The sequence below is a fragment of the Trypanosoma cruzi genome, genomic scaffold, assembly GCF_000209065.1.
Source record: "Trypanosoma cruzi strain CL Brener 1047053517061 genomic scaffold, whole genome shotgun sequence".
NCBI classification, from domain to species: Eukaryota; Euglenozoa; class Kinetoplastea; order Trypanosomatida; family Trypanosomatidae; genus Trypanosoma; species Trypanosoma cruzi.
Window position 1 is genome coordinate 80,568 of NW_001849525.1, and position 11,905 is coordinate 92,472.

At 44.9% G+C, this 11,905-nt stretch overlaps 7 protein-coding genes across 7 annotated transcripts, besides 9 other annotated features; 6 read left to right on the forward strand and 1 right to left on the reverse strand.

The window, feature by feature from the left end:
• Tc00.1047053506905.4 (proliferator-activated receptor-interacting protein (PRIP) interacting protein (PIMT), putative) lies at positions 1 to 600 on the reverse strand (the record flags this gene model as incomplete). The annotated part of the gene is made up of 1 exon (XM_801833.1): positions 1 to 600. A coding segment is annotated over one exon (600 nt), but the record flags the coding sequence as incomplete, so codon positions are not given.
• Positions 1 to 6,419: a sequence feature (heterozygous, non-Esmeraldo-like haplotype).
• Positions 1,044 to 2,468, forward strand: Tc00.1047053506905.10 (hypothetical protein, conserved; the record flags this gene model as incomplete). Its single annotated transcript, XM_801828.1, has 1 exon — positions 1,044 to 2,468. The coding sequence occupies one exon, from the start codon at positions 1,044 to 1,046 to the stop codon at positions 2,466 to 2,468; it is 1,425 nt and encodes a 474-aa protein (XP_806921.1).
• Positions 2,521 to 2,545: a sequence feature (AT_rich).
• Positions 2,625 to 2,659: a sequence feature (AT_rich).
• Tc00.1047053506905.20 (hypothetical protein, conserved) lies at positions 2,706 to 3,638 on the forward strand (the record flags this gene model as incomplete). Its single annotated transcript, XM_801829.1, has 1 exon — positions 2,706 to 3,638. The coding sequence occupies one exon, from the start codon at positions 2,706 to 2,708 to the stop codon at positions 3,636 to 3,638; it is 933 nt and encodes a 310-aa protein (XP_806922.1).
• Tc00.1047053506905.30 (hypothetical protein, conserved) lies at positions 4,168 to 5,079 on the forward strand (the record flags this gene model as incomplete). Its single annotated transcript, XM_801830.1, has 1 exon — positions 4,168 to 5,079. The coding sequence occupies one exon, from the start codon at positions 4,168 to 4,170 to the stop codon at positions 5,077 to 5,079; it is 912 nt and encodes a 303-aa protein (XP_806923.1).
• On the forward strand, positions 5,815 to 6,726 carry Tc00.1047053506905.40 (ABC transporter, putative; the record flags this gene model as incomplete). Its single annotated transcript, XM_801831.1, has 1 exon — positions 5,815 to 6,726. One exon carries the CDS (start codon positions 5,815 to 5,817, stop codon positions 6,724 to 6,726), a length of 912 nt encoding a protein of 303 aa, XP_806924.1.
• Positions 6,420 to 9,264: a sequence feature (areas not merged during assembly with more than two copies in the genome that could not be assigned to a particular haplotype).
• Positions 6,776 to 6,797: a microsatellite.
• Positions 7,041 to 7,252: a mobile genetic element.
• Tc00.1047053506905.50 (cystathionine beta-synthase) lies at positions 7,587 to 8,741 on the forward strand (the record flags this gene model as incomplete). The annotated part of the gene is made up of 1 exon (XM_801832.1): positions 7,587 to 8,741. The coding sequence occupies one exon, from the start codon at positions 7,587 to 7,589 to the stop codon at positions 8,739 to 8,741; it is 1,155 nt and encodes a 384-aa protein (XP_806925.1).
• Positions 8,735 to 8,776: a sequence feature (AT_rich).
• Positions 9,265 to 11,905: a sequence feature (heterozygous, Esmeraldo-like haplotype).
• Positions 9,330 to 9,586: a mobile genetic element.
• On the forward strand, positions 9,815 to 11,905 carry Tc00.1047053506905.59 (SNF2 DNA repair protein, putative; the record flags this gene model as incomplete). Its single annotated transcript, XM_801834.1, has 1 exon — positions 9,815 to 11,905. A coding segment is annotated over one exon (2,091 nt), but the record flags the coding sequence as incomplete, so codon positions are not given.

Genomic DNA, 11,905 nt, shown 5'->3' on the forward strand with positions numbered 1-11,905 from the left:
AATGGCAAAGTTTCCTGTAAACCCAGAAGGGATGGTAGAATACAAAAGCACATTTCGTGGTAAAAATATGGTAATATTTCTTGAAAATTTTGTAATAAACCCCAAAAGCTCCAAAAAATCCATGCCTATACTAGCACGTAAGGAGTTTTCCATGTCAAAAGAGGGTGCGGCGGCATATAACGGTCCTCCCCACGGAGGAGAGCAGTGTAACGCATCAAACTCCATATTATCTAATTTCAATGTGCGGAAGTCACAACAGTAGAAGGAAACGCGATCCCCAACGCCATAAACCTCCACATTCTTTTTAGCCGCCTCTATCGCATCCGGATCTATATCAACAGCAACCACCTTTTCATAAACTCGCGCTAGTTGAACCGTATCTCCTCCACAACCACAGAAAAGATCAAGAACACAAGATTTCTTTTCAAGACCTTTATGAAGCTCGGAGGAAAAGCATGCAATAGCTTCGGGTGTGACCTCGCACCATCCTTTTTGTGTCATCCACACACCGTCGTCAAATCGCGACCACAATCGATGGCGTTGCCCGTAGTACTTTTCGACCGAAGGGTCGTCTGAAAATGCGTCCCCTACCCTTGCCATTTTCTTTTGGACTGGAAGCTTCTTGCGCGTACGCTAAGAAAAACTTGATTGAGAAAAATGTCGGGAGACAGTGGGCGGAAAAGAGGCGGGGAACGACCGCTAACAGCCGCGAGAAGGGGGAACACAGAAGCACAACAGGAGAAGAGCCCCAGCGCTCCGGCCGCGCCAGAAACAGAGACCAGTGGCGCCGGAGCACGGAAGCCTCGCGGCGGCGTTTTGCGAGAAACGTGGTCTGGAGTCCGATACGCCCGTTCATTGCCGTTTTCATTTCGCCCGACGGGGGGGGGATCGGCGCACCTCGGCCGGGGATTCTTGGTTTCGTTTCTTGGGTTACTTGCCGTTTCTTGTGTGTGGTTCTTGCCTCGTCGTCTGCGATTTCTTCCCTTCGTTTTTTCATTTGCTTTAAATAATTCCTGCGTTTAAGAGATTTTCCCCTGCTAAGGATGGAAGATGATCAGTTTAGGCGGCGCCTGGTAAGGTTTTATGAAGTACATAATCCTTCATGTCTTTCTTCTGTAGATGCTATTTGGCAGACGTACCGTGGCCGGGAAGAAGACATTTTTAGAGTGTTAACTGACAAGTATGGGCCCGAGCCTGTTTTAGAGGAGGACAATGGGGAATCTTTGAGGACAAGAGTGTGTGGATCAAACTCTTCCATAGATGGGTTATCCATACATCAGAAGAATTTGCACCTGCAAAATCAATTTAAGGAACGGCCAGAGAGTCCGCAAAATCTGAAAGATTTCGCGTTGCCGAAGGCGGAATCCCCCTTGGCCTTAAATTTGATGGATGTCAATGAGGCAAAAGGGGTGCATTATCCTCGACCAACAACTGCCAAAACTGAAAAAAGTCGTAATCTGAGAGAGAAATTGATTGAGTTTTACCAGCAATACAACAAGTCCATGGTACCTTTTGTGGATGAGGTCATTGAAAATTACAATGACAATGAGGTACATATGTTTGAGGATCTCAAGCGTCAGTACAAGGATCCAATGGATTTGGTCTTGCCAGTGAGTTCTTCTTCCTTGGAAGACCTGAATGCCGTGATGAAACGCCTTAGCGACGCGCTGGAAACCAAAACAGCTGAGACCCTTGCACTAAAAAAGGATAAAGAGCACCTTGTGAAAGAATTAACCGCGGCCAATAAGCTATTAGAGGCAACCCAATTAAACGAGAAACATTTGAAGACGCAATTGCTAGCAGCTAAAGAGCAGCTTCGGGGGTGCCACGGCAGCGCTGAACTAGAAGTTAAAAATGCGGAGGTGGTAGCGCTGCAAAAAGATAAGGAAAACCTCGCAAAAGAGCTCGCTATGACAAATAAACTTTTGGAAAGTTCTCAGGAAAAAGAGAAATTGTTGAGGTCACAATTGCTAGCTACTGAAGAGATCTTGAGATCAAGAGAGGAAATTTTTTCAAATGATGCCCGTCAAAGAGATAAAGAGCAGATTAGAGAGAACAGTTTGCAAGCAGAATTGTCGTCACTGAGAAAGGAGTGTTCTGGTCTGCGTTCTTCTGTTTTTAGTTCGGGAAATCGGATTCGTGTTTTGGAAGTGGAAAAACAACAACTTCTTGAGGAACTGAAGGAAGCAGAGAAACGCATTATTGATGTAGGGGATATGCTCTCAAAAGAGCATCAAAAAAATCTCTTATTACTCGAAGAGGTTGGTAGATTGAGACTTACCACTGGAGGAGCTCTTAGTGAGGCTGCTTTCACATCTATTGTTAATGATATTGAGAAACAGTTTTCAGAACACTATGAAAAGAAATTGGGACAATACCGGGAAGAAATGAATGATTATTATGTTTATGCAGAAAATCAGTTGCGTCGTCGTGACGCTCTTATTGCAGAATTAAGTAATAATCTTTGATTTTTTTTTTTTCGGGGAATCACTGGTGAAGACACTTGTATAGTATGCATAGAAAATTTTATTTTATTTTTTATATTGTAACTATCGGTATTTTTATTTTTTCAATGTGAGATTTTCTAAATATAACTATAAATTGATCTTTATTATATATCACCCTTATTAAATAATTAATTAATCATTTTTATTTTTTTGCTTTGCTGAAATTGCAGGAGGAGAGGTCATTTTTTATTCAGAAAGATGTCCAATCTTCGACAAAGGTCTCTATTAGTCATAAAGGAGAATAATGAGAGACCTCTATTAAAGAAGGTCGCGGCAGTAGATCTCTTTCCCAAGCCAAAAGAAGATTACTCTCGTTCTCAGACGTATCGTGGTGCTTTGGTGAGCCTGGTTACTGTGGTTGTAATTGGATTGCTTGTTTTTTGGGAAGTTTGCTCTTACATTTTCGGGCGAGATGCATACACAACAGAGCTAAGTGTCGACACGAGTCTATCAACGGAAGTTGATTTTAATCTGGACATCACTTTTCCTAGAGTACCTTGCCATGAAGTTTCATTGGATGTATTGGATGTAACGGGAACAGTTAATCTCAATGTGACTCGTAACCTTTTTAAAACCCCTGTAGACGCACAGGGAAATTTTGCATTTATTGGCACTCGTCAGGGTGTTGGGGAATATGGCAGTTTTAGAGAACAATCCAAAGATGATCCCAGTTCACCACAGTTCTGTGGAAGGTGTTTTATTAATGAGCATCAAGTATCCATGATGGAAAATAAAAATCGTTGCTGTAATACATGTAATGACGTCCTGAATGCGTATGACCAACAGGGTTTACCAAGACCACAAAAAAATGAGGTTGAACAATGCATCTACGAGTTGTCGCGTATCAATCCAGGGTGTAATTACAAGGGGACCCTAATAGTGAAGAAATTTGGTGGAAGGCTTGTGTTTGCACCGAAACGAGTGCCTGGGGGATTTTTAATTAGAGACGTCATGCGGTTTGATTCAAGCCACATTATAAATAAACTTTCTATTGGTGATGAACATGTTACTCGCTTTTCTCGTCGTGGTGTTCAGCATCCACTCAATGGTCATGAATTTGACGCCCAACGAAGATTTACTGAGATCAGATACTTTTTTGAAGGTTGTACCCAACATGTATCTCAGTGGTAAAAATAGTGCTTCTTTTAATGCAACCTATGAGTATAGTGTGCAGTGGAGTCATCGCCTCACCCCCATAGGGTTTGGGCATTTCCCATCGGTATCTTTGGGATTTGATTTTCACCCAATGCAGGTGAATAATTACTTTAGGCGATCATCCTTTCCCCATTTTATTGTACAACTTTGTGGTATTGTAGGTGGACTTTTTGTCGTTCTTGGGTTAATCGATGGCCTTGTTGTGTGGGTAGGGAAATTTTTTTGAGAATCAATAAATAGGGGAAAATGAGGTTTGTTTTCTTCAAAAAAAAAAAAAAATGTCTTATTGGATGCTTTGATTTAGATAATGGACAAGGTCATCCTTTTTTTACTTTTCTTTTTTTCTGTGCGTGGGGCTTTTCCCCTGAATTTGCTGTTCTTGTTTTTATTATGGTCAATTATGATTTTGTGTTACTTTGTGTTGAATTCTTAGGCTTATATCTTGTTACTAGTTTCTAAATTCTGCTTCTATTTGCTTTTCTCCTACTAGATTTCGTCTAATACGATGAAGCGGTGTTTAGTCCTGACATCTGAGGCACAAATGCCAGCGGTTTTACCCGATTGGGCTATAAAGAGGAAGACAAGGCTGGCTACCGCCTTGGACGGATTGGGTTTCCGACTTTCCATTTTGGCGAAAAAGGTGATAGGGGTGAGCGACAGGATGATGGGAATTCAAACAAAAGAAGCGCTATATCGCATACCAAGACTCCTTACTGTTTATGGCGTCCGTCCAACGGTAATGGATAATGTTTTTATTGCACCCAGTGCTTTTGTCTCGGGTGATGTTAGAATTGGGCGGAAAAACTACATTGGGTATAATGCTATTCTTCGCGCTGAAAGGAATGAAACGATCTACCTTGGTGAAAGTTGTAATGTCCAGGAAAAGGCTGTTGTGACAGGAAACACTACTGTGGGAAAGTGGACAACTATTGAACCCATGGCCATAGTTGAGTCAGCGGATATAGCGTCCTGCTCATTTGTTGGTGCAAACGCCATTGTTATGAGAGGAGCAAAGATAGAGTCAGGTTCAATGCTTTGTGCAGCTTCTGTTCTTCAGTCAGGTGCTGTCCTTCCTTCTGGAGAAATGTGGTCTGGAAATCCAGCTGAAAAGGTCAGGGATTTGACCGAAAAAGAACAAGAGGATATAGTAAAGGCAGCAAAGCATATGGTTCTTCTTGCAATAGAACACAGGGATTCGTGGGAACTTACTTGGGAGGAATTAGAAGACCAACGTGAAGCTCGTGAGCAGTTTGCCCGTTACGCGGAAAACAATCGAGAGGTTCGAACAAAACCCATGTACATCAAGGAGCCTCCACGGCCGAGTAGAAAGGCTATGGGTAGGAAAACGCCTCAGGAGATGTTGGATGGCGGGGAACATAAGCCACCCCTGTCAGACAGTATTCACCAGGGGTACTGAGTATCGGGATTTGCTAAGAATTTTTTTAGTTGTCTGATGTTTATTTTTGACATGGATAGGGTTAAAGAAATAAAAACGAGAGAAGTTTCTTTTTTTTTTTTTGGGGAGGGGGGGGGGAGAATCTCAGTATTATTACTATTATTAGTGGAAATGGTAGGTATGATGAAAAGTAGAAAAAATTTCTGTTACTCCATTCTTCTTACTCATTCTGCCGGCGTGGTAGGTGAGGTGGAGAGGTGGCTAACAAAAATTGTTTGGATTTTCCGGGAATTTATTATTATCATTATTGAGAGATTGCGAAATTAATGGTCTGGCCTTACGGAGTTTTGGTTATATATATATTTCAATATATTTACCATGAAGAATTTGGTCGATGGCAAGTCTTAAAAGCCTACCCAACCCATTTTTGCCCCTTGCGGGAGGCATGCGAAAGCCGTCTTAACACTTTTCTTTTCTTAGGCTATAAAGACCACGGGGAATGGGGAGTCAATGCGTGGGCTCTCTATTGGCTGCTGGATGCATAAATTTCTTTTATTCAATAAAGTGAAAATGTAATAAGATAAATGGTGGTTTCTTTCCTTTTTTTTTTTTTAAAGGTTTTTATTAGGGACAAGTAAGGCATAGGCTCTTTTTTTTTTTTGCTGTTTAAGTATCCTTTTTTGTGTGTGCGTGATTTTTTTCTTTGCTTTCTTTTTTTGAGTGTTTGTTTCTGAATCCCATCCGGTGTTTGAGAAAATGGGATCTACAGAAGATGCACTGGTTATTTCATGTGAAAATGTCCACAAAACGTATCTCCTTGGTTCCGAAGGTGTTCCTGCTCTCCGTGGAGTTGCAGTTGGTGTAAAACGTGGTGAATTTGTTCTTCTCTATGGCACAAGTGGAGGCGGAAAAAGTACATTACTGAATGTACTTGGAACCATCGATCTGCCCACGAAAGGCAATCTATATCTTTTTGGTCAGAGAATTACCGAACAAACTCCAGACAGCGTTCTTGCTCGTCTTCGATGTCTTCGAATGGGGTTTGTTTTTCAATCTTTTAATCTTTTGCCCTCTATGAGTGCGCTGGAAAACGTTGCTCTTTCGATGACGATTGCAGGGACGCGATCAGCTGCTGAAATAAGGGAAAGAGCAAGAGATCTTCTAATTTCCGTTGGCCTTGGTGATCGTTTGCATCATTTTCCCTCCATGTTGTCAGGAGGTGAACAACAACGTGTGACTATAGCACGAGCACTGGCAAATGATCCTGAGGTACTTCTGCTGGACGAGCCAACTGGAGATCTTGATAGCAGAAACACGACTCTGGTGATGGATATTCTGATGAAGCTTAACCGCGATAATGGTCTCACAATGGTTATGGTGACTCATGATGTTTACATGAAACCATACGCTCACAGAGTTTTGTATTTACGAGATGGAAAATTGCAAAATGTGCAGACCGTTGAACCTCGAGTTCGAGAAATGGCTCTACGGAAATTAGAAAAGGACGCTGAAAAAGCAAGACGAGGGAAAACTGATGATAAGGGTCTTACCGTTGTATCTGTAGTGCGCAATCCAACGGACTACGTCACCGCTGACGCCCAAGCCCAAATTTCATTTGAGGATGACCCGGGGATGCAGCAGGTGGTGAATGTCCTTTTTTCCGTTTAGGCTGTGCGCTAGTGTAACAGTATCCACTGTTTTTAATTTACTTTGAATCTTTTTTTTTTTTTTTTTTTTTTGTGGACCTTAAGACTTTTTAAAAAAATATATACCATCATTTATTTCCCTCCTTGCGCCTCCGCACAGCGGATTGGCTGGGGCTGGAGATCATTCCCCCAGGAAATGAGCCACACGGCTTTAAAATATTCTTGAATTCAGTCCGCCCCGTCATGTTTTTTTTTTTTTTTTCTACTAGGAGCGTGCGAAAATAATCTTCGCGAGAAGCTTGAGTGCCCAAAAGGAAATAAATCCTGATGCGTCGAAGATATTTCTGTACGATTTTTTTCCCCTTTATTATGATCCTTTGAAAGAACGCAATAAAAGTAATCAGGGACTCGGAAACGCTAGGACGTTTTTTTTTTTCCCCCTTCCCATTCATATTTTTGCCGTCTAACCCCCTTTTTTGACTCCAACCCTGCGGCGGGGTCTTGTGGTTGGAGGAACTTGAACTCAGCCACCTCGTAACTAATAATATCTCCAGTCCGCAGAGTCTGCAGCACGTCACGGTGGCGGCCAGCCGAATACATGTGTATATAATTGGAGCGAACAACGAGGACGCGGCGAAGTCACTGTCTCTCCACCACCCCTTCCTTCCCGTCCCATTTTATTTTTATGGAAAAGTCTGGTGTCTGGTCAGCGGCCCGGGCGAATATTTGCGTGACTCGCGCCCGCGCTTCCTAGGAGAGGGGAGTGGGGAGTGGCAACCCCCAGCACCGCCACGAAATGGCTGCTTTCACCACTTGTCCTTTCTCTTCACCCTGTTGTTGTTATTGTTTGTGATCCCGAATGGTAGAGAAGACGTCCAAATCATGGCTCAGAACCCCTCAGCAGTAAACAACAAAAAGGAAGTGCCCGACAGGCGAACATGCATTCTTGACACCGTCCTCGACGCCATCGGCTCCACCCCCTGCATCCGACTCAATCACGTGCCGAAGAAACACGGCGTGTGCTGCGATGTGGTTGCAAAGTGTGAATTCCTCAACCCCGGTGGCAGCGTCAAGGACCGCATTGCTCGGCAAATGGTTCTGGACGCAGAGGCGAGTGGCCGACTGCGCCCCAATCAAACAATTATTGAGGCGACAAGTGGGAACACGGGCATCGGGCTCAGTCTGGTGGCTGCGGTGAAGAAATACCCCATGATCATCACCATGCCCAAAAAGATGTCACATGAGAAGGAGGTGACCCTCCAGGCCCTGGGAGCAGAGGTGATTCGAACGGAGACCGCATTGCCATGGGATCACCCGGATAGTCTCATTGGCATGGCTCGGCGTCTGGAGAAGGAGAAGGGCTACGTGTTGCTGGACCAGTACCGGAACCCAAGCAATCCGAAGGCGCACTACGAAGGCACGGCTCAGGAGATTTACGATCAGTGCGGTGGAAAGGTTGACATGGCGGTGTTCACCACTGGGACGGGCGGCACAATGGCCGGAGTGGCAAGGCGATTGAAGGAATTGCTGCCCAACATTGTCATTGTCGGCGTCGATCCGTACGGGAGCATTTTGGCCGATCCCTCGGTACCGCTGGATCCGAAGCCGTATCTCGTTGAGGGCATCGGGTACGATTTTGTGCCAGATGTCTGCGAACGGAAGTACGTTGATCGGTGGGTGAAGTCCGCTGACAAGGAAAGCTTTGCGCTGGCGTCGGAGGTTCACCGCGAAGAGGCGCTCCTCGTCGGAGGGAGCAGTGGTGCCGCCATGTGGGGTGTGCTGCAGGCAGCGAAAGATCTTCGTCCTGACCAGCGGTGCGTTGTGGTATTCCCGGATGGCATCCGCAACTACATGACAAAGTTCCCGGACAAGAATTGGCTGGTGGAGAACGGCCTGGAGGAGGGCGAAGTGACACGCCCAACTTACGGGTCGCTGGAGGCGCAGCTGGAAGAGGCAAAGAAAAAACTGTCGGAGTATGAGGCGAAATGCGGCGGCAGCGTGGAGGAGGGCAAACGTTGCTGTGAAAAAGCAAAATAATATATGAATAAATACATATATATAAATAAATAAAACATAAACATACATAACGGGGCAAAACGAGGTAAATTTTGAGTGAATTCTGGGATCAGGGCGAATGCAAGGCAACGATAATTGCATGGGTACAGCAGCATTGTTAGGGAGGGAAGTGGGATGTTTGGGGGGCACTGCGGGCGAGCGAAGACAAGAGCAAAAAAAAAAAAAAAAAAGCGTCCGCCATGAGAAATACTGGGGAAATATGTGCAGGGAGACAGCTGGTGGGATGATGTGTGCGGAGGCGAAACGGAAAACCGGCAAAGCATAAGAGGAATTGCGGGATGGGTGCTGGGGATGATTGATTACCGCAATTAACCGAATACACTACTAACATAACGCCAGAAATGGAGGGAGGACCTCGTGTCTTCTACGGGTCGATGCAATTCGGGTTCCCAGTGGTGAACCGATGATGCATGCCCTGCTTTGGATCCGAGAGGAAGGGCAAAGCAAAGGGGAGGGGCGCGATGTTTTTTATTTTTTATTTCCTATTTATCTTATTTTTTTTTGAATGTGTTTTCTTGAATATGTTTGGTGTGTGTGTTTTTATTATTGGGGGCGTGCGAAAAGAATGTCCGCGAGAATGCGGGCGACCTAATTTAATATGTTCTGATAAGACGAATATGTTTCTGTGCGGTCCTTTCCCATCTTAGGGTTCCTTGGAAGACCGCGATGGGAGGAGTCAAGGAACCGATGACGGCAGGATGAATTTTATTGTTTTTGCCGTCTAACCCCCTTTTTTGACTCCAACCCTGCGGCGGGGTCTTGTGGTTGGAGGAACTTGAACTCAGCCACCTCGTAACTAATAATATCTCCAGTCCGCAGAGTCTGCAGCACGTCACGGTGGCGGCCAGCCGAATACATGTGTATATAATTGGAGCGAACAACGAGGACGCGGCGAAGTCACTGTCTCTCCACCACCCCTTCCTTCCCGTCCCATTTTATTTTTATGGAAAAGTCTGGTGTCTGGTCAGCGGCCCGGGCGAATACTCCACATTTTTGTTTTGGATCGTAGTTCACATGAAGGAGCGTTACGAAAAATGGAGCGATTCCTTCCAGACGGGCAAAAATACTGCATGAACTGCAATACTTGGCGAAGGTTTAGGTTGTCCCGATTTGGTTGTGTTTTTGCGTGCAGTTGTACTGGTGTGTTCATGGACTTTCAAAAGGTTTTCCGTGATTTTGTGACCGCAGTTGCCTTGGGAGAGAGAATTGTTGAATTTCTTCCCGTCATCTCTGGACGTGTTGCAACCGATCATATGAAAGTTGCCCAGGTTGAGTTAGACCTGATAAATAAATGTATTCATCTGCAGATCATGAACACAACACCAGAGGATGCTCTACATATTCTCAAAGGGTTGCCGCTGAGCTTGGAGCAATGGACCAAAACTAGGGAAGGTAGTTTTCGCTTTCCCATCGACGTTCTAGACATGCTGGTCCACGAATTGAGAATGTTGTCAGGCACTAAGGGAAATCGTCTTTACGTTAATGATCCCTCTAGTCGATGTAGGGAAGTGGCTTTGGCTTCAAGGGTACCCAATCCATTTCATTTAAGCGAGTTGTTACCAGCGAGATTGCTTTCTGCATTACATCAACATCAAATTGATGGAATTTGTAAGGCTCTGGCATTTTGTGGCCGTGCACTTTTTGCTGATGAGATGGGAGTAGGCAAGACACTTCAAGCGATTGGAACCGTTGCGGCACTCCATGCATTTCCGACTCTTATTGTGTGCCCAGCTGCGTTGCGTCATATGTGGGTAGAGGAGGTTGAAAGGTGGCTGGCGGAGCTGATTGAACTGGAGGACATTCACGTTATCACCTCCTCGAGCCAATTTCTTTCCGTAAATGATGCACCCAAGGTGGTCATTACAAGTTATCATATGGCTTCCATACTTGCGACTCAAATGAAGAGCCGTGAATGGTGTTGCGTTGTTGTGGATGAAAGCCACACCCTTCACACAACACTTGACGCATCCAGTGATGCCCATTACACGTCTTTGGTGTGCGATCTTGGAAAACGATCAAAGTATTGCTTGCTTCTTAGTGGAACGCCCTCATTGGCATCACCCTTTGATCTTTTTAATCAAATTGATACTCTCTCGGATGGTTTGCTGGGTGAAACTAGGTATGAATTTGCGCTGCGGTACTGTCGAACAGAATTCTCACCCCACTTTAAGGTCTGTGAATGTGTACGTAATGTGGAATTACACTCTTTACTTGTCGCAACATGCATGATCCGCCGTCTCAAGTCGGAAACACTTATTGATTTGCCTTCCAAGCAACGGATTCTTTTTCGTGTTCCGGAGAAGCCGATTCATGGTCAGCGGAAAGAAATGTATTTTCAGAAGGAGTATGCGCTTAGTTGGGAGAGTAAACGTGACGAAATAATGGAGCTTGTGGATTTTCTTCTAAAAAAATATCCCAAAGTTGTTCTTTTTGCACATCATATCAAATTGCTGGATTGTTTAATGGTGCATGTGGGTAAACTGAAAGTTTCGTGGATTCGCATCGATGGGAACACTCCCATTTACTCACGGGCGGCATCCCTCTCACGGTTTAATCAGGGCGATGCTCGAGTTGCAATTATAGGCATTACTGCCTGTGCCGTTGGAATACAACTGACAGCTGCATCGTGTGCCTTATTTGCCGAGCTCCCGCCTGACGCGACGTGGATGCAACAAGCAGAGGATCGGCTGCATCGTCCTGGACAAGAGAAACATGTTGTTTTCTTTTACATTGTGGGGGCAAATTCATTTTTTGATAGTGAGCGTTTTGCACGGCTGTGCCGGTCATTTCATTCTGTTCGTCGCACCACCGATGGAGTGCCTTCTTCTCTGACTGCAAGTTATGCAAGTCACATTGAGCCATTTGGTGCTGATATCACGGATACAAATTTATCCGTTGTGAAAATCGCAAGCACTTCCTTTAATCTTGCGGCCTCAACACCGCTTGTGTTCCGCATTAGTTCCAACACAGGACGCATCCACGTGAAACAAGGCGGGAATTACTTATTGAGTCTCTCTCTCGATGAAGCGCAGCAGCACTGGCTTCTCACGGACGACTTCTCACAGGAGTTAAAAAAGTTTATATTAAATGTGGAGTCCTTGTCGTTGGTTGAGCGTCGCCAACTG